At 41.5% G+C, this 21,764-nt stretch overlaps 1 protein-coding gene across 1 annotated transcript in view; it reads right to left on the bottom strand.

The window, feature by feature from the left end:
* LOC114556521 (collagen alpha-6(VI) chain) overlaps positions 1-21,764 on the bottom strand; it is an 84,189-nt gene that overhangs the window by 53,248 nt on the left and 9,177 nt on the right. The window contains exons 2-3 of the mRNA XM_028579464.1: positions 11,767-11,919; positions 5,253-5,357 (exon numbers count right to left, since the gene is read on the bottom strand). Of these exons, the coding sequence (XP_028435265.1) occupies positions 5,253-5,328 (76 nt within the window). The 5' untranslated portion in view covers positions 5,329-5,357; positions 11,767-11,919. The remainder of the gene's footprint in view (positions 1-5,252; positions 5,358-11,766; positions 11,920-21,764) is intronic.

Here is a 21,764-nt window from a genome sequence, read left to right as displayed (position 1 = left end):
CATACCCTAAACCCAACAGGAAGTCCGCCATTTTGATTTCAAAGTTCTAAATTAGTGCGATTTTGGCCATTTCCACATGTTGTACTTTAACAAACTCCTCCTAGAGATTTCATCCGATCAACTTCAAACTCGGTCTGTGCCATCTTAAGACGTTAAATATGAAAAGTTGTTAAAAGAAAAACTTTTCGTCATAGGGCGTGGCCGTGGCGGGGCGGCCATTTTGTGCGTTTCGCCGCCGAAACAGGAAGTGGGTGTAACTTGAGTTTACATTGTCCGATGTACCTCGAAACTTTTCAGGATTCATAAGAGTCCGACCCTGAGGACAAATAAAGGCCGATATTTACTTAAAGTCATAGCGCCCCCTAGTGGCAACAGGAAGTAGGCCTAAAAGTCAAGGTGCTATACTTTAAGGAACTCCTCCTAGAAATTTCATCCGATGGACTTCAAACTTGGTCTGTACCATCCCAACACCTTAACGATGAAAAGTAATTAAAAGTAAAACTTTTCGTCAGACGGTGTGGGCGTGGCGGCCATTTTGAGTGTTTAGCGATGAACAAAGAAGTTGTTGTAACTTGAGTGTACGTTGTCGTATCTGCCCGAAATTTCTTACGATTGACAAGGGTCCAGGCCTGAGGACACCTACAGGCTAAAATTGACTTTTGGTCAGTCACTTCTGAACTCAGCATAGACTTCCTTTTTAATTGGTGATGGTTTGACCCGCCCCCTAAGCTTAAGCCACGCCCCCTTTCATAACATTTGAACATTTTACAGTTGACCCTTGTGAGAGGTATCAATGAACTCAGCAGAGAGTTCCTTCTTCATTGGTGATGGTTAAGCCACGCACCCTTTCATAACTTTTGACCCGTTTAAGATAGTCTTACGTGAGGTATCATTGAACTCCGCATTGACTTCCTTTTTAATTGGTGATGGTTTGACCCGCCCCCTACGCTTTTGCCACACCCCTTTTCACAGCTAATGAACCTCTTGAGTGAGGGATCGTTGAACTCGGCGAGGAGTTCCCTTTTCATTGTTGACGATTTGCAGCGTCTGAGTGCCGCGCGAATGCACGGTCGCAAGTAGCGGCGTCCGCCGGTAACCCCGACTCGCACAGAGGCGCGAGGGCCCGTCCATCGCTGCTCGTAGCTTTAATTTTGTTTGAGTTTTAACTTGTCCAGTGTGGCAAGTAAATTTCTCTTCCACTTGCCCTACAAAAAAATCCACTTGTCCTGGACAAGCGGACAAGCCTTAATGTCAAGCCCTGCATATGTATTTTAAAGTCCAGTGTAGTTAACCTTTACTTACCGTCTTCATTACAGATTTCTCTGATGATGTCGTTGTTGATGGATTTCAAGGCATCAAAATGATTGACCTGGATAGTCCTCTTGGGGTCGCCTGCAATATCTAGTAGCTCAGCTTCGTTTGAGTCTTTCACCCCGATGGCAAAGATGGTGACACCCTGCTGCCTCAGTTCTTCTGCTGGAGCCGTGACGTCATCAGTGGATTCCCCATCGGTGATGACAATCAGGTAATTTGGGACCTCGTGACCACGAGTTTGCATCGCTCTCCTAAAGTGTGGGCCCATGGATTTTAGGGCTTTTCCTGTCTCTGTCCCACCTCCTTGATGTGCAATATTCTTCACGTATGTCTCCATGTTATCAACATTTGAGGAGTCTTTCAGGTCAAATTGCAAAGTTGGATCATCAGCATATTTCACAAGCCCGACGCGGACACGATCTGGTCCAATCTTGAAGGTACGAAAAAACTTGATGATGAAGTTCTGCATGTCTTTGAAGTCTTGGTTCCCAATGCTTCCCGAGTCATCCATCAGGAAGAAGATGTCAGCTTCCTCCTTTAATTCACATGCTGGAGAGGAAAAGCAACTGCATGAGTTAGTTCTTTTCACATAGTCACAGAGAGGAGGACTAGAAATTTATATTCAAACATAGGAAATGGTCTGGCTTTGACTGGTCACTCTGGGAACAAAAACGTAGGTTGGGTCAAAACTACTTTTTGTTCCACCCATCCCATTCTCATCCATACTTTAACTCTCTTCTTATATTGATTTAATATGCAGGTTACAACATAAATACTAATACAATATTTAAATGTTGATTATTTTGTGTCTATGGAACTTGTCAATATTCACAAAACGAAGGAAGTCTATGAAAAAACAGTGGTTCAAACCTTTTTTGGTCTCGGATTCCCTTGAACTGTCTTTGGCTTGGTCAATGATGTTTTCGCAAATGACTTTCTGCAGGCTGTGCTTCAGAGACTTCAGCTCGGTGAAACTGTTCACATTAAAAACATGCCTATCAGTGGGGTGAGACGCCATGTCTCTCAGTTCTTCCATGTTGGCATCTTTGATTCCTACAGAGTATACGGTGACATCAGCCCGACGGAGACTGATTGCTGCTTCAAGCACGCTGTCCTGGGATTCACCGTCTGTGATCACCACCGCCACCTGCTGGACACCCTTACTTTTCCTGCTTCCCTTTTCTTTAATGAAGATATTGTCCAGAGTGAAGTTTAGGGCAGCTCCAGTGTTTGTTCCACCTCCTCTGTAAGGCAGGATGTTGATGAACTGGAGGATTTCCTCCCTGTTATTGAACGTGTCGAGGTGGACCTGTGCTGTGGACTCCTCGTTGTACGTAACAATGCCCACTCTGACTTTATTCGGTCTTACATCCAGGCTGCTCACAATAGAGTGCAGGAAAGTGCGCACCAGCTTAAAGTTTTCTTGTCCAATGCTTCCCGACTCATCAACGATGAACACAATGTCTGCAATATTGGCTCCTTTGCAATCTGTGAAAAGGAGTGTAATAAGTTAACTTGAGCCATCAGCTACTTAAACATTCAAATATATATTTGAAGATGAAATTATTCATAGTTTGGTGATTTGCGATCCTAAAAGGTTAAAAGTATGGCATAAAATAATTTAAAGGTCATTTGTTTAAAATCTACTTTACATGTAAAACTCATAACAGCATTCAATGACTTTCTTCTCCAAAAATTAACTCAGATAGTCAGTCTTATTTGTTCCTCTCTGCCTGTAAAGCAGCTGTACAATGTCCACTTCCAGACACTAACAACAAGAATTATGACTGGTTAGGTGGCTGAGTGCCCAAAGGAATGACGATTCTCACCTTCAGTAATGTCGTCCTTTTTCTCAGTCACGATGGAATCCTTCAAAATAAGTACTCTGGGAGAATCAAATGCGTACCCAGAACTGACAAAACGTAGTAAGGCATCCATACTTGCACCTGCACTCATCCCAACAACAGTAACCCCTGCTGATTTGATCTTTTGAGCTTCCTTAGACACAGGATCATCTGAGTCTCTTCCACTCACAACGACCAGGAACTGTCGGGCACCTAGGTGTGCACGACCCCCCGCCTCTCTGGTAAAAAAGCGAGTGTTGGCATTCTGCAGAGCCCTACCCAGGTTACGTGGTTGGTTGGGTTGTGGGCGCAGGCGGAAACCTCTGACAGCAGACAGGAGTTGCTGTTTAGTTTGATGAGCATTGAGAAGGAATTCAACCTGGGTATCTTGACCGTACTGCGCCACACCGACACGGTAGGTGGACACTCCGGCGTTAATTTGATTGATCAATCTCACAAGGTCGTTCTTAAAAGACACAAACTGTGCTTGAGCTATGCCGCTGTCCACCAGGAAGAAAATATCTGCATACCTTTCTGCCAAAGCTGCAAGAAGAAGAAAAAACATAAACATTATTACATTTTGTTACAGTTTAATACAGTCAAGTCAATATTGTCTGGCTCCTCCCAGCCACCTCTCAAAGTTATAGCTAGTTCGTCATAGTTGAGGAGACATAATTCAGCCTAACTGACCTTTCAACCCAAAAAAGAAGCATACAAACTTTTATATTTTTAGGTTTTGACAAGCAAAAGCTGACTGTACAATCAATATGGTGTCAAACTCTATTTTTTCAGGCTTAACACCACTACTTTTCTCATGTGTAGCAGGTCCAACACTGTGAATACCCATTTACATTTGTAAACTTCGCCATATCTCAGCCCTTTCTATGATGGCAGGCTTTCAGTGGGCCATTTGGAACAGGTACACTTTTGTCTTAATATATGTTTGAACAAGACTGCGTAGAAACTGACACCTTAACTACACCTACCCATGCACATATTTTCCTGTGTTCCTCAAAACCCTTACTGGAAATGACAGTAATCAAGTTGAACTTTTTGACAAAATGGCTACCAAAGTGGACTGCAGATTGTAAGAGTACACTCTGGCTAGTTATTTTCTATTATTGTGAAATTAACAACTATACAACTATATAATGTTTCCTCCAATCCTTTGCCTTACCTTCCTTTTGAGCTACCACAGAGACACAAACAGTTTCCAGCAGCTTTTCCATCTGCTCCTGCAGAGCCTGATAGCTATCTAATGAGTGAAGGAAGCGATCTGGAGGCCAGTTGGCGATGGCCTCAAGCTGCTTCCGGTTGGCTTCTCCCACCCCGATGCCAAACACAATGACTCCGTCCTGCCTAAGCTTCTGGGCGGGTTCCTTCACCTCATCAGTGGACTCCCCATCTGTGATAACTATAGCGATCTGAGGCACCCGTTGGCCAACTCGGCTTCCCGCCTCTTTGGTGAAGTACTGCTTCTGGAGGAAGTCCATGGCTTTTCCTGTTTCAGTGCCTCCTCCTAGGAGTTGAATTCTTTCCACGGCGGCCAGCAGAGACTTCTTGTCAGAGTGATCCTTCAGCAGGAACTCCTGTCGACGTTCATCACTGTACTGAGCCAAGCCGATGCGAACTTTGTTGGGGCCGATGTCGAGGGCTTTGATGAAGTTGCGGAGAAAAGACCGGACCTCCTGAAAGTTTCCAGGGCTGATGCTGGAGGAGCCATCAACTAGGAAGACGATGTCGGCCACGGTGGCGTTTTCACAATCTGAAGAGGGGGGGGAACAGGGTCAGCATAGCACGAGCCAAAATAGGGTGTTCTGGGTAAAGTCTCAGTGTAAAATTAGAGCTAACAATGTCACAGTGAGTATGTTTAGAAGCATATTCTGAATTTGATACAGTTCATGTAAACAGCATGTTCTGTTTGGATATTTAAAAGAAGACATTTGTGATGTGACGGTATTATTCAGCTTAGAACAGACCTGCCCCTACTGCTGAAAAAAAATCCTGAAGCAAACATGAATCCTAAACATATACTGTGTTTGACGGCTCATTTCCAAACAAACACAACTTTACACGGTCCGTTTAAATCCCCACCTGTTCTCTGAGCAGCGATGCCAGAGAGCAATGCTGCTACGATGAGGCTGAAGACCAAACTGGTTCTTCCCATCATGCTGGGAAGGCTCGTGAGTTTCTCCCTTCCTACAACACAGATAGAACAGGAGTTAGTGCAGAACGTCATTCTATTGATTCTCATCAGCAAACTCTGCAGACCGAGTTATTTCGGAAGAGGATCTCAATGAAACAGGCGCTAGAACGGAGCGTTTCAGACAGAGGGAGACTACAGGTATATTCAGACAGACAGTATGAGAAAAAGTGTTAAGTGTTTTAGGAACATTAAAGCATCAGGGTTCAACGGGCAAGTAAAAAAAAAAGATTCTAGTTGCCCGAAGTGAATTTTTACTGGCCCCTATAAAAAAAAAAACTCCAATGGAAAAAAAAACAACAAAAGACGTCGGAAAAAAAATTAAGAAAAACTAAAAAACGGCAAAGCGTTGGGAAAATTATCCCAAAAATTTAAAATAAGCAGAAATATATGTACGTACGAGTTACGACACACGTGGAGATCATACCTGCCAACACTCCCGTTTTTACCGGGTTTCTCCTGTTTATTAGCCCTATCTCCCAGACCCTTCCCGGTTTGTTATTTCTCCCGGGAAACTCCCGTAATTAGCAGGGCCCAAACTCCTTTATAAATAATCGGACCAATATGTTTGTCTTACGTTGACCAGTTGCCTGATCTTGTATGAAACGCATCCACACAATCCACACACCATATACAATTTTCATCCCGTTTGTCACCTCAACCTGGCAACCTATAACCCTCAACCTGGCAACCTATAACCCACTTGTTCTCTGCGCAAGCCAATGAAAATGGCAGGTGAAGGCTCTGTTTCCCGCACAAATCTCCTGGATTTTGAAAACTAAATGTTGGCAGGTATGACGGAGATGAGAAGGGTATGTATCAGGGTTCGTACACCTTTTCCAAGGTCAAATTCAAGCACTTTTCAAGCACTTTTAAGGTCCATTTTAAAGCTTTTTCCAGCACCTTACACCACCGTAAATTATATATCAATACATAGTCTATAGCTATGGATAGGAGTACAGAGTGGGAGGATCTGAGCCAAATGACATGCAGCTGGGTCATTCTGTGTCAAAATCCCGGAAAACAGCTGGTGCACCTTCTTACATTTTGCTCAAAGTTTATGCTACCCTTAATGTCAGTCTTTTCACACTTTTTTCCAAATCTAGTAGCCTGGGTAAACCCTGACGAACTTCCGGCAAATTTGAGATTTGCTCTGCAAGTCAGTCTGGCGAAGAGCCCATTCAAACACATTTCCAATGTCCTCAAAATTGAGGCACCAATCACAACCGTTGAGGCGGGCTTTACGCGACGAGGACAGCGCAGCAACAGCGAGCAGCTTTTTGTTTACATTCAACATGACGGCTACCGAAGCCGTGCTTCACGTGTTCTGCCATGACCGGCGGCCGGCAGGTCAGTCTGACATACAGTACAGGCCAAAAGTTTGGACACACCTTCTCCTTCAATGCGTTTCCTTTTTATTTTCATGACTATTTACATTGTAGATTCTCACTGAAGGCATCAAAACTATGAATGAACACATATGGAATTATGTACTTAACAAAAAAGTGTGAAATAACTGAAAACATGTCTTATATTTTAGATTCTTCAAAGTAGCCACCCTTTGCTTTTTTATTAATAAGGGAAATAATTCCACTAATTAACCCTGACAAAGCACACCTGTGAAGGTAAAACCATTTCAGGTGACTACCTCATGAAGCTCATTGAGAGAACACCAAGGGTTTGCAGAGTTATCAAAAAAAGCAAAGGGTGGCTACTTTGAAGAATCTAAAATATAAGACATGTTTTCAGTTATTTCACACTTTTTTGTTAAGTACATAATTCCATATGTGTTCATTCATAGTTTTGATGCCTTCAGTGAGAATCTACGATGTAAATAGTCATGAAAATAAAGGAAACAGATTGAATGAGAAGGTGTGTCCAAACTTTTGGCCTGTACTGTATGCCGATTTCATGCAGGTCAATACTACAATTAACTGACAACATAAGTTATACGAGTTACAGCTCTCAAGGACGCACGCACACACCGACAGCACAGTCTCTTTTTCCTTTCTCTTAACTTCTCCGCCGTGTGTGGAGCGTACCTGCTCGCGGTGTGAAGCGTGTGTCGGCACTATTCTTGCACATGTAGGGAACCTCGTGAATTAACCTGCAACATGTCATCTGTTGGAAATTCTTCAGCGTGTGAGCAGAAGATAACAAGTTTGCAATATGCAACACCTGCAAGGAAAAAGTAGGGCGTGGAGGGACCACACCAAAAACCAAAATCACATTTTTTTAGTTGGATATTGGATGTGAAAAGCGTCACCCAGATCGTTGCTCTGATTGGTTGAAGGACTATCCAATTGCGCCCAGAGGCATTTGAGTGGCGCCCCTTGGAAATGAACTGTCAATGAAGCTTCCCCAGACCCTTCTCAGTTACAACTGAGAAGGGCCTGGTGTCAACCAGGCTACAAATCTAGGGCATGCCATACAAACTTGTAATGGTTAAGTCATACTGACATGCTTGTCTTCCACCCTACAATGTTTGGGATGCCTATCAGTAATACTTTCTTATATTAATGTCCAATTGTTTCCCAGATATTGTGATTTTCAGGCTGTAAAACTGAAGTAATTTCAAGGGCTAAAAATATGAAGACATGGATTTGAACAGAAAGGATTTACAGGCCTTGGTTTTGAACAACATCTGAGACAGTGCAACAACAACCTGTAAATCCATTTTAACCCAGAAGACTCTGACAGTGCACAGCAACCTGCCTGATAAATAGCCTATATTAATTGAAATTTTGTTTAATTTCATTGCATATATTCATAGCAGACATATTATTATCGACTGGAATAGAGCAGTGTAAATATTGCCATCCTCAACCTTACAGTAGGATACTTGTATGTATGTGTTCAGCAATCAACGATTGTTGTTAAGCACTGGGCTAACGTTTGCAGGTTTTAATTTGCGGGTGTGTTACTGTGGTGTAACTTTGGCTACGTTCACTGCATATTCCACAAATGAACGTGCCATGACAGACATGCAATACTAGCATTACATCATCACACCAAGTCCTCTCAGTCACTTGCGAATTCCTAGCTAGAAGTTACTAGCGTAAACAAATAGGTGCTAACTGACGCCAACGTGTACAGTAGGCTACTTCAGTTGGCTTACTTGAAACTTACTTCATGTGACTCGAGAGCGCAGACTCGCCCATTGTGAAAAGCTGCACGTCTTTTTTGCAGACTTTACAAGAGGCAACTCGTAGGGTTTGTCCCCGTTTAATCCATAATTTATATTTTTCATCTTCCAGCCAACGTTCATCAAAACGACAACCTGCCAATATCACAAATCCCACTATGGCCATGCCAAGACCCGCCATACCATATATACTATATATTGGCCAGGTGTCCATGATGCTTACACAAGGTAACGTAACCCCATTTGTTCAGGTCTTATCCCCTGACCAATCAGCTATCCTAACCTTAACCACTTGAGGTCAATGCCTAACCCCAACCAATCGAGCTGCTTCCTAGGTTGGGTCTTGGCGTGGCGCCAGATCGCAGTCACACATGCACAAGCGAGCAGGTTTAATTTTAGGCTCTCCACATTTTATTTCTTCATTTAATAAACAAACTATTCATTCAGATAGGTATTTGTTGTGAAAGAAATACATTTACAATTTCAAGCATTTTCAAGCATTTTATCCAAAATTCAAGCACTTTTCAAACCTTGAAAACACAACATCAAAATTCAAGCATTTTCAAGGATTTCAAGCACCCGTACGAACCCTGAAGTATGGACTTATCTAACTCTGGGGGATACGTGAATAAGCTAAAGTCCCAATAAGTAGCCGTGTTCCTCTAAAATAATCTGTCTGGCTATCTCGTGTTGTCTTCCCGTCGACCATGCAACGTTTAGTTTTTCTGGGTCTAAAAATAAAACTATTTGGTAGTCTTTTTCAATACTTTTGTGGCTTTTCCCGAATTTAGTTTTTCAACGTTTTTTGTCACTTTTTTCCAACATTTTTTTTCACTTTTTTCAATGTTGTTCCATTTATTTTTTCAAATGCTACAAAATTGAATTAAACACCCAAATTCAATGAAAGTAGTGAACTGATCATTTATTTTACTTGTGAAGAGCGTGGTATGGAACCATCTACGTTATTTATTTTTTTGACAATTTGGTTGAAAGAAACCCAAATTTCGGACTTTTTGAAAACAGGTCAAATTTGCTTATGATCGACCCGTATTCCATAACAAATTATTTCGGGCTGAATGGAACCTGGGTCCCTGCAGTCCGACAAAGGATATCATGTGTTCTGGGGCCTCATTTATAAAACTTTTCGTACGCAAAAACAAAATTCTGATTTACGGACGTGCGTTACCTTATGCAAGGTCGTCCCATATTTGTCCTAATAAAGTCCATGTTAATCAATCAATGAATATAGCAGCCTTGTATAGGAGCCCTTGATGACCAATCATGAAACGAAAAAATGGGGAAAAAACCACGATTCAGTGATTGTGAGATCGAGGTGCTCCTAACAGAGGTAGAACATCGAAACAAAATCCTGTTTGGAGGCCTTAACCGTGGTGTTCATATTTTTGTTACACAGTCTTAATACTTAACAGATTTAGCTCAATTACCATATATATATATATATATATATATATATATATACACACACACACACATCATTTATGGTTCATATTTGCCATTTACCCCTGTGAGATCACATTTACGATCATATGATCATTTTCGTTTTTGGTGAGAAAACAACGAAATTCAATTATAAAAAAGGTAAAAAATAGAAACTTTTTGATCATTATTGGTGCTTATTTTTTAGAACTTAATCAGAACAGGTGAAAGTGCTCTAAATGTAACAATTTTGTAACTTTGTGTGCGAATAGCAGGTGCATTAAAATGTAGCTCAGCGTAAATTCAGTCAGGAAGACTCCTATTACGTTGTCTCTCTTCTCTAACTGATCAGCTGGGCAGTGGGTGTTTCGGTTAGAATCGGGCACTTATGTTCTAACCAATCACAGCAGTCTACCTTGTTTTAAATCTGTTCTCTCTCTCCTGCTTCTGTCAGTTGTGTTTTCAGACGAGTGCGACCCGCCTCCTCCCCTTCCACCTCCGGGCCTTTTCGAGGGTGTCTCGGTCTTCTCCCGGCTGGCGGCTCGTGTTCCGTCTTTGGATTCTTCTCACCACCACCAGTGTCTAGTTTCCATTGGGGGATGTGTTTGGTTTTCCTACACATTAGATTTGTATGGATACCCCTTAACAATGGAGACTAATCCTCAAATAATTGTTTGTACTTTCGTGGTTATATCTTAGTAATAAATGCTTGCATATCTGCAACGGAGTCTCTCCTGATTGAAATGAGAGTGTGCTCACATCAACAGATTCTCACTCACATCTCATAAAATACGGACGTTTGACGCTCCTTTAGCCTCCGCTGCACGGTGTGCGAGGATCCCCAGCCTCTCCCCCGTTGCTGGCAGCCCCTCGCCGGGCGCCGCGACCGGCTCTGGGTCGGATTGTCAACAACGGGATTGTTGGGTTCAGGAAAACAAAAACTGGGTTGGGTTCGGAAAACAGGGACACCATCGGAGTTCACTAAAACGCAGTCTACAAAACCTTGGGAGCATTACGCACGATCACACGTGTGGTCAAAAGGTTGCGGAAAACTGGGAACATTTTTACGCATGGAAATTCTTTATAAATCCTGACTTTTGTGAGGAACGTTGCGACGACAAATTTCAATTTCACCCTGCTTCACGCAACTTTTTCTTGGGTAACAGGTTTTATAAATGAGGCCCCAGGTGTTGTTATAGATTTTTCTTATTGTCAAACCCCACTCAACAAAATGTGTCAGTCTGCCTCTCAGCTCCAAGACCATTGGTTCCTACTGAAGATGTCTATCTTTAAAGAAACAACATCCCAAAATAAGTCTCTTTTCCAAATTAAATTCATCAGTATCATTAAAGGTGAGTCAGCTCAGTCATGTTTCACTAGGGATGTGCAATTAATCCAATTTTGTTTGTGATTTCGACTCCTAAAAAGCAAGTAATCAAGAAAAACTATTATTTTGCACATTACGTTTTGCCGCGCAGGCAGTGTGCAGGGGGGCCTTATTCTGTCTTGTCTTCTGGATGAAGAATGAAGAAAGTAATTTTGAACAAGAAAGTATGAAGGGACGTTTCACAGTTCCACGTGTTTTCACTGATTTGTTTAATGTTTCACTGATTTTTTAACTTCATTCATGCAACATCTTCCCAAGAGTCAACGAGGAATTGTGTTAAATAATCCTGACTTCAATATTGACCAAAGTAATTGTGATTTTCTTTCAGCCCTTAAACGTCACCCCTTTAAGTTTACAGATCAAACTTATAAAATCCACACTGCTGTTACATTTCCATCACTGCACACGTAAGTGAAAAGATAAAAAAGTTACTTACAGATCTGCTGTGGTATGCGCTTCCCCTGCACCCAAACACAGGAGTCCCACAGTCATGTAGCTGCAGCCTCGTTTTCTGGAGGATGAAGAAGAGGAGGAGGAGGAGGGGTAGGACCGAGCCGCCGAGACTCCTCCCTCCACCTCCCAACACATTCTGCTTGAAAAAAAGGAGAAAAGTGTTTAATGTGTGTTTGTAATTAAAATTAGACTTGACAGAAACAAATTTCACAGGAATCTAGCCTGGCCTATTTCTGGCCTGGAGATCAGCCTGAGTTTTTTTTTTTTTTCCTGAATTAAACATGTAATGAAATACAGAAAGAAAAGGGCTTATAGCAGAGACAAACATAGAACATTGTACAACAGGTTAGGTCAATGAGTCACGTTGGTATCATTTGCACGATTAAAGACAAGGAGACAAACTTAGGAGTTGTTGCTTTCCAGTCTGTGTCCGTTTCTTTTTATGCATTTTCTTGTTGGGTCAGTTTGTGTCCTCATAATTATTTCTTTGTTCCAACTTCCAAGTGGCCTATAGCCTACGTTAGTCATGAATAAATGATGTCAAAAATGATAAATTACTCATTCTTGACAAAAGGCAAAAGAGCGTGTGTGTGTTTGCGTGCGCACATTTGAATGTCGTTTTTTTTCGTCTTTCCCTTTTCCGTTCGAGTGGCACGCTTGCCCACTCGCGGTGTGAAGCATGTGTCCGCGCTATTCTCCGACATGCACTCTAACCATCACCTCTGATAGATGGTCTTTTGGACAGTCGGGCTGTAAACGGGTTTGGGCTTTTAAAAAGCTGTCAATCAAAATGGACTTGTCGGACTCAAAACAAAATTCTGAATTCTGTCGGGCTCGGTCCTTGTCGGGCCTAACTTTTAAGGCCCAATTATAGCTCTAACGCCATTCTATTCCCCTTATGTTAGGGCTTTCAGCGACAAACTGAAACCTACACTGTACATTTACTACCATAAACTGCCAATGTGTTCGCTGCTTCGATAGCCGACAGCTGTCTGCTTTGAACGCGTTCACGTCACACTCTCTCTCATGGAGCCTACACGCTAAACACTGAGCTTCCCCGGTCTTAGAACACAAAGATATCCTGACAGAACGTACTGTATTTGGTACGAAAGTCCGAATCTGCATCTCGTGACACACACCGGGCTTTCAAGTGGGGAGACGGAGCTGATATTGTAACAGAAATTGCCCTAACCTAATTGATATGGAATCGGAAATATAATAAAATGGGGACCTTGTGAATCGGACTCAAATCAAATTGGGAAATCATTGGCAAAACTCACAGTCCTAGTGTGGAGTTTGCGTGGTCTTTAGAGCTGCAAACATATGTGTGGGTTGGCAACAGAGGAGAAGTTCTGGGGGATTTCTGGAGAAAAGGTTTCAGCTGTGTGCTGGGCAGCAGTTGAAGAGGGACAGCTACAAGTTTTGAGGAAATTCTGAAGAAAGAAAATAAATGTATTCTGCCAATAGAGACAAGTATGAACATGGAAACTTGAACATTTAACCTTTTTCTACAGCTTGGGTCTTATTTTTCATCGTTACAATTATTTATCATTTTATGAATTAGTTCTGATATAAGTCATTGCTGAGATTGATCCCTGATCAGCATCGTTTCTGAGGCTTAATCTTCCTTACAATGAAGGACCTTATTAGTTAAAGTGTGAAGTCCTCCAATAAATATATCTTGGATATTAAATAAAGATTCACAATTTTGTTAAAACCGCAGAAATTAAAAAAATTAACCAATAGAAAGCGTTCAGTATACTCGCCACTCCCAACCTGTCGAGCAACAGTGTGACATCATGGGAGCGCTGTAACTTTTTATACTCTGTGTGCAAAAATTTCTTCCAGAAACTTTCCGTGGAAAGTTTAGCTGGGGAATTTTGGAAACATTCCAATTTTGATTTACTACGGTTAGTGGGCTATACAATACCCCCCAAAAACAAAATGTAGCCTATGCTGATTACTACGTGCGTGCAATCGTCATTGACGAATATAGTGAGGACATTCAACTGAAGTTGCATTAAATCAGGTTGTTTTAACAAAGATTATGCTGCAAGATGTTTTTTTTTTAAGTTCCCTGTAATAGACTAACAGTATCATAACAAGCAATATTAAAAATATCCAGTTTATTAATTCCCATGGAAAGTTTCCAACTTTGAAAATTCCCAGAATTTTGCAACCTTAGTGGCAACTGAGGAAAGGCTACCGACTGCTATTTCTACGGACTAGAAGAAGAAAAAGACAGACAACGGCAGAACTGGCAGCAGCAGCGTTGATGTGATCAATGTCAATATTGATCAATGACGATATTGGAGTCAATGGATCAGGAAGAACAACCGCTTTTCAGCCTGCTTGCAAAGAAACGAAGAAAAAGAAGGTGGAATGTTCGTCCTTTGAATAACGCCAGACATAAATATGGTGAGTTCAATATCCTTGTGAAATAAATGAGGATGATAGATGAAGAGAAGCACTTTGAATACAATTGGATGGCCTACTTCGTCGATGGCCTAATGTTTCGTGACTACATCTTGCATGATGCGATCCTACTGAGGCGACAAAATCTGTACGCAGACACCTAACAAACATCTGGCAAAGTACACAAACCCAACACATTCTCATTCCCAACTTGTTGAATACCCATGCGTGGTCTGGACCCCCTTTGCCATAATTTTTCAACGTGCAGTGTTAAACCACTTGGTTAGGAAAAGACCGTGGGTGTGGTTACAAAATGTACGTTAAAGTGAACCGCGGGACAAGAATGGGACACGAACCCCCGTCTCCTGGGGTAAAGTCTTTATTACTACTCGCTATAGTTGTCCCTGCTCATTCTAGTACACACATACATACACACACACACTTCAAGTCTTCAAAGAAGTGCTGTGTCAGTGAATATGTTGACTCTGAATCTGGTTCTGCTTCGTGTGAGATTAATCTTGAAGTATTTATTTGGCTGTGGTGGCAGACAGCACAGAGTGAGAGAGGAAGGGGTAAACTCACAGGGGCAAGTGAAGGAAATGGGGTCCAGATTTCCAGTGAATTTCAGGACACATTTCCCACAAGTTGAGAACTTCTTACATCATTGAGAAAACATTTCTGATGCTTCAGCCAAGTTTCTCTGCAGCCAGCGTGCAGAGTGTAGAGAAAAGAGGCATTGCTGTAGAGCTTTTCAAATACACTGTATTTTTTTGGCTCTTTGAGCTGCACAAGCCAAGCACTATCTGGTTCCATTATACTGGAGAGAAAACAGCAACACTGGGCAACTCGCATCAAAACTATCTAGACTGATAAATAAAACGACAGGTAACTCCTCAGTCACATTAGCTACAAGAGACAGAGACAAAGCGACAGGCTGCCATTCATTTTCAGTGGGAGTGGCCGTTTGCCAGCAACGAGCGACGAGCTCGCCGCCGCCACGAGCAAGGCGGGGCCAGAATAGACAACAAGTCTATTTTATGCAAATGCTGAGCGATGCGACAAAGCGACGCCAATCGGAGCCAAGGCAGCGTGAGGGCAGCGTGACGTACGTACGCTGGTTGCTCTAGTCGAAGAAAATCACTCAAGATGAAGGAAACGCTTCAGGACATCGCATTTCTGTATATATCTGATATGTTTGGCATTTTATCTCATGTATTTTGTTACTTCTATTGAGAAATAAATACTTTTAAATCCAAAAACATTGTTCTTGTGACTAGACAGTAGGGCGCTGTCTTCTTCTCCACAGCACGTACACAGCTGCAATCTTCAGTAACTTTCTTCAATTCATTTTGCAATCGATTAAAAAGGTCTTTTTATAGATGGAATATACACGATTTCAACTTGCCATTATAGCGGGAAGACATCTGATTAGTTGACAAGACGTTTAGTCATAATATTTCATATTTCATCATTCATACGTATATCTATGGGTTTATCCACAAAGTAAACAGAGGGGACGTGCTTGAAGGTAGCAGCAGAGAATTTGTTTACTTCTGCCAAGCAACCAGGAGTAGTGGTGGTGAACTGTGGTGATGTTACGTACTGTGCCGAGGCTTCCGAGTTTTCTATGACGCACGTATCGAAGCTCGTATCGTTTTGGACAAACGACGTCATTGATGACATCCGAAGCCTCGCTGCCTGTCCGTACGGTAGAGATGCACCGATTACAATATTCTATAAATATATATACTATATTAATTACTCCTGGTAGGGCTGGGTGATAGAGAAAATCAAATATCAAAAAAATATTTACACAATGAGATTTTAGATAAATAATCATCAGTAATGTGGATATAATGACTAAGTGGGGAAAAGGCAAATAAAAGAGCAGTTATAACAGTCTGGTGAGTTCAGAAAATGACATCACTTTACTGTAATGCAGCCTTTAAAACCAGGAAAAGACACTTATGCCATATTACGATTTTACGATATCCAAAATCTAAGACGATATCTAGTCTCATATCACGATATCGATATAATATCGATATATTGCCCAGCTCTAACTCCTGGTGGAAATTCACACACACATTTCCTTCTTTTCACATCAAATATCCAACTAAATATATATATATATATATATATATATATAACAAATAAAAATAAAAATAAAATAAATATAGAGAAATATAAAGATATTTCTCAAAACACACACACACTGAACATCAACAGTAACGTTACCTGAAAACAGCGTGTAGTTTCTTTTTTAGTAACTTTGCTTTATTTGTCATTGTGCATAAATCTGAACGCTACAGTTGCTGTCAATGGGCTTCTCTGCTAACGTTAGGGGTCTGGGGTCTGATAAACAGTAAATATATCAAAGTCAGGGTGCCCAACGCTATTTTCCCATAAACTGCAGCTGTCATATTTCACGGGGCCCGCGCGAGTGTGGTTTTCATGTTCCAGTTGTTCAGGTCCAGCCTCAGAGGGGAGAGAGAGAGAGAGGAGAGAGAGAGAGAGGGAGAGGGAGAGAGAGAGAGAGAGAGAGAGAGAGAGAGAGAGAGAGAGAGAGGGAGAGGGAGAGAGAGAGAGAGGGAGAGGGAGAGAGAGAGAGAGAGAGAGAGAGAGAGAGAGAGAGAGAGAGAGAGAGAGAGAGAGAGAGAGGGAGAGAGAGAGAGAGAGAGAGAGAGAGAGAGAGCGGCTGACCATTCGCCTGAGATCAGTAGAGCAGACTGCTCTGCACAGCCGTGTATAATTACTACTTTATGACATTTCATAAACAGCTGATTGAGCGGCATATGTCAGACTGACTGGCCGGTCGCCAGACATGGCAGATCACGTCAAAATCGGCCCATTCTGGTCACCAGCCGCTCAATCGGTGAATCTCAATGTGACGGGTTTATCAAGTGGTTTGAATCTACCCCATAGCTGACAACACTCCCATTTTTTAGCCCTATCTCCTGGACCTCTCCCGGTTTGATATTTCTCCCGGGAAACTCTCGTAATTTGCAGCATGGTCCACACTCCTTTATAAATTATCAGACCAATATGTTTGTCTGATGTTGACCAGTTGCCAGATCTTGTATGAAGCACATCCTATTCACACAATCCACACACCATATACAATTTTCAACCCGTTTGTCACCTCAAACTAGCAACCTATAACCCTCAACCTGGCAACCTATAACCCAGTTGCGCAGTTGATCTCTGCGCAAGCTTCGCAGTAAGTTCAGACCCGAAAGCGAACCGATAAAAATGGCAGGTGAAGCTGGTGTTCCTGCAACTCAAGATGGCAATGTTGGTAGCACAGACTTACAGTACACTTAACAGTATTACTCTCAAGACATGAGAGAGTGTGTGTGTGTGTGTGTGTGTGTGTGTGTGTATGTTGGTGTGTGTCTGTGTGTATATGTGTGTGTGTGTGTGTCTGTGTGTACGCGTGTCTCTGAGGCAAAGAAGAAAGATTAAAATAAAAGAAATGGAGAAGAGGAGGGAACGGCGGGAAAAGGGTTAGGAAACAGGAAGTCCTACATGTTCCTGGAGATGAGTTCGGCATCTTTCTTGCTCTCTTCTTTCGACAATTCTTTCTTTTTTATTAATTTTTTCCATTGAGTGGGTAATTTCTAAAGGAAAGCATATGAAAATGCTGTTGTATGTAAACCTGTGACATTAAATGAATTTTTTACATTAATTTTATCTGTTGAATGCATTTTTTTTCTGTATAATTTGTTTTAAAAAATAAAAAAGGAATAAAAAAATTAAGACATTGTAAGACCAGTAAATTCCACATTCTTTATTTTTGAAAAAACATCATTACACAATTTTTACCTATAGGTGGCGCATGAACATTGTACACATTTAAATTTCTGATCGTGACCCACATCTGGATGTATTCTGCTAACCAAAATGGCTGACCATTGTATCGTTGCATACAAGATTAGTACCATACATGTTCAATACTTTTGTATAAGGAATCTTTTTCTGAATATGACATAAAAAGAAAACACAGTGCTGTCCACATGTTGTAGAATAATTATTTTGCACTTGGTTTGCTGAATAGTACATCTCCACACAGTTTTTTAAGAGGAAATTGCTAATTTCCTGAGGAAAAAAGGTAGGTGGATGTCCAAAGCTATCAAAGAACAAACCATGCTTGTTCTCTGTAATGTAAATACCTAGCCAGTGTTCACCCGGCATATTACTGGGCTGTGTATTTACAACGAGCATAGCAGCTAATTTACAAACGACGGTTTTTGGGAGATGATCACATGACATTACTCCTAAGAAATGTGTGTCTCTATTCATTCTTTTTCTAAGGACGCTGGTGAGTTCTATTGTATTCATCTTTAGTAGTGGTCCAATAGGACTTGCCTTCGGTTAGATATTTCGATTACAGAATCAAAAACGGAATATCAGATAAGGGTCACAGTCCTAGGAAGGGGATTTCTGAACCAAACTTCCAAGCGAACGTTACCGTTCTTAATCAGTGAAACGTTTCCTGACCCCCCACCGTCAGGTTCCAAATTGAAACAAAATAAGAGTATTACCAGCCCCAAAATCCTCTCGTGTTATGGCTAGTGACCTGTCTTTTAAATGGCGTCCTGTTGATTCAATCAGTTGATAATATTCCCGTACATATTGCCCTCTTTGAAAAAGGGGCTGAAAAGGACGGGCTGGGTGAGGCTGTCCATCGGCATAAAGGCTAATAAATTCTGTATTATAGTTTCCAAAATTAAAGGGGTTACGGGCATACGATCCTGTGTATGCTTCATTATCTACGAAAGCTATGACTACAAATTTAGGAATCTGTCCTATGGACAAGTTTTCTTGGTTGCAAACACGTGTGCCTGTAGGTATTGAAAAGGTTTTTAGAGCTACTCTGTCAATAGCATATTTTACATTAGTATGCTGCAGGGCACGACTATGAGCTAGTCTAACAGTTGGTGCCACTGTTATTTTCTTAACAAATAGACTAGCAGACATTATTTTCACAGCGAATTGGACATTTCCAGGGGTCATTAGTACAAAGAGATCTTTTGAACGGATGAATTTCAGAGACATGTCCACACCATTTAGCAACAGTTTTTCTTGAAAAAACAAATCTGTGTGTACTGGTGCTATTAATTCAACAATACGGCTTTCGGATGTGTATTCACCCCTTTGTGTCAACCCCAAATTATCGCCTGTGATAGAGGTCTCATCTATTTTGCCCGCTGTGTCCTTACAAAATAGCCCGGTGCTAAATTGCGTAGCCAATGTGTCCTTTCCGTAATTCAGAAGACATTCTATTAGGGCTCGATAAGGATACGTATTTGAAGACTGTGTGATCACTATCTGTCTATCACCCAACATTATATCTACTTGTGAAAAAAGACTGCATCCAGGATAGTTTATAAAACCTACATCATCTGCGTTAGCCAACAATGTGCCATCAGGGTTTGTAATCCTTTCACGTGTATACAAGTATGAATCGTTAAGGTCAGGATAATCCTCTCCGCTAGCCGAAATGAAAAATTCAATAGGACCACCGCCGTAGAGCTGACATTGGGGGGATTTCTACAAATGTTGATTTTTCGATAGATGTTTGTGTGTACGGTACTGTAAACAGGTCCAATTCGGTCTTCACACACTCTTCGGACTGATTATGAATAAACGCCATGATTGATTCTGTAAAATTAAAATATGTCTTTTGTCAGGGCCAGAGAGCGTCGGTTCGGAGCTCTGCGCCTACTGACTGACTGACTGAATTTTATATTGTGTCATCAATTTTTGAAAAACCTTATTATAAAATTCTTTTCCAGTGTCGGTTTGAAGCTTCTGGGGTATGCGTCCTTGTTCCAATATTTCCTTAAAGGCACTTGTCACAATAGGACCCGATTTGGTTTTAAGACATATTACCCAGGCATATTTAGAAAACACATCAATACATGTCAATAAATATGGCACATTATCGTTTTCCGTTGAATATTCAGACATATCGAGCAAATCAGCCTGAAATTGCTTATCGATACCATTAACAATTATGTTTCTTGGGAAGTGTTTCAATGCAGGGGCGTGCAGTGTATACGCATCCTGCCTCAGCTGAAACTTTTTAACCGTGGGGATAGTTGGAGACAAGCCAGTACATTCTTTGACAGAATCACAAAGCCTGCATACACCTCCTAACCCTCCTGGGTGGGACGGATCATAGTATATTTTGTGCATAACCTTCTCCATGATTCATTTAAAACACAAGTGAACACATTAGAGTCATGTCATTCTTTTCATTTTCATAAAACACACTCACACAGTCATACATATGACAGTTATGAAGACAGTGAAACCCGTTCTATCATAGATAGCATATTGGCTAATACGGATACATTGCTTTTACGGATTATGAATATATGCAGTTTTTGCAAATCCTGCAAGACATCAGTATACTGTTTTTCTTGCACATACAAACTCACTGTATCTACAAGCATTGTATACATAGTAAGTAGGTTATAAACTTTCAGCATCTTAAAATTGCGTGTAATGTTGGCTATGACATCACAAAATGTTTCCACTATACTCTCACGTGTCATTAACATTGATAATAACATCTGCAACAGATCCTCCCAAGGAAGGGTGTTATGTTGTCGTCTTACAATCACCATCAGTTTTTCTAACTTACTCAAAACTGTACAATCTACATAAACACTCTTACATTGGTATTTTTCAGCAAAGTTAACATTATTAGCAATGGCTTGATCTAAAATACCAGATAAATGCGATACTTGGTATCGCTCACTGATATGATTATACATTACACATAAACAATTCCCCATATTTTCACCCTGTTAGTTTTTTTCTTGCATATAAATCTCTCCAATAGTTGCCAATCTCTCTAATTTCGGCTATTTTGACAACATCATCCCCTATCATAGAGTCATACATAGCACTGATTTTAGTCGTAACATCTTCAGCCGTTTTCAACTCGTACAAAACTGTTTCGGATACTCCCCGGATTCCACCCTCATCAGCCGTGAGATGTTTCATGGACAGAAAATGACCCCAATGAATTTATCAGTCAGGAGTCTTTTCATAAGCTGTTCAAAGTGGACAGTGTAGAAGTGTTCTGGTAGCCCCTCTAAACAGGCATGCTGTTTCTGGCTTGGATGATTGATCTGACAGCCCGAACAAAGCTCTTCCAAATACTTGTAAAGAACAATGTTAAGAAGATGTAGAGACGCTGTTTTAACGCTATCTATAAACAAAGATGACACCACACCATCCGTCCTATCAGGCGCCTCTGTGTCCGAACAATCAGCAACACCACCCTGTTGTAATGCAGCATATGTTGAGGGGGTAGCTTGTTATGCATATGTCCGAGGGGGAAGTGCCCCAAACAATAGAGATGGCGGCAGAGGAGGTGTAGGTGGGGATGGTAGGAAGTGTTCCGGCGTTAGAGGTGGCGATGATGACGATGATGAAAGGGATTGAGGAGATCCGGTGGCCGTTAGGGGTGCAAATAGACCAGGGGTGTAAGGAGGCGCCCTTACACCCCTGGTGTGGGGGATGGGGGGTGAATGAAACCACTCCAGATCC

This window comes from Perca flavescens, chromosome 6 (genome assembly GCF_004354835.1).
Source record: "Perca flavescens isolate YP-PL-M2 chromosome 6, PFLA_1.0, whole genome shotgun sequence".
Lineage (NCBI taxonomy): Eukaryota > Metazoa > Chordata > Actinopteri > Perciformes > Percidae > Perca > Perca flavescens.
This window is presented reverse-complemented; position numbering and strand designations above follow the sequence as displayed.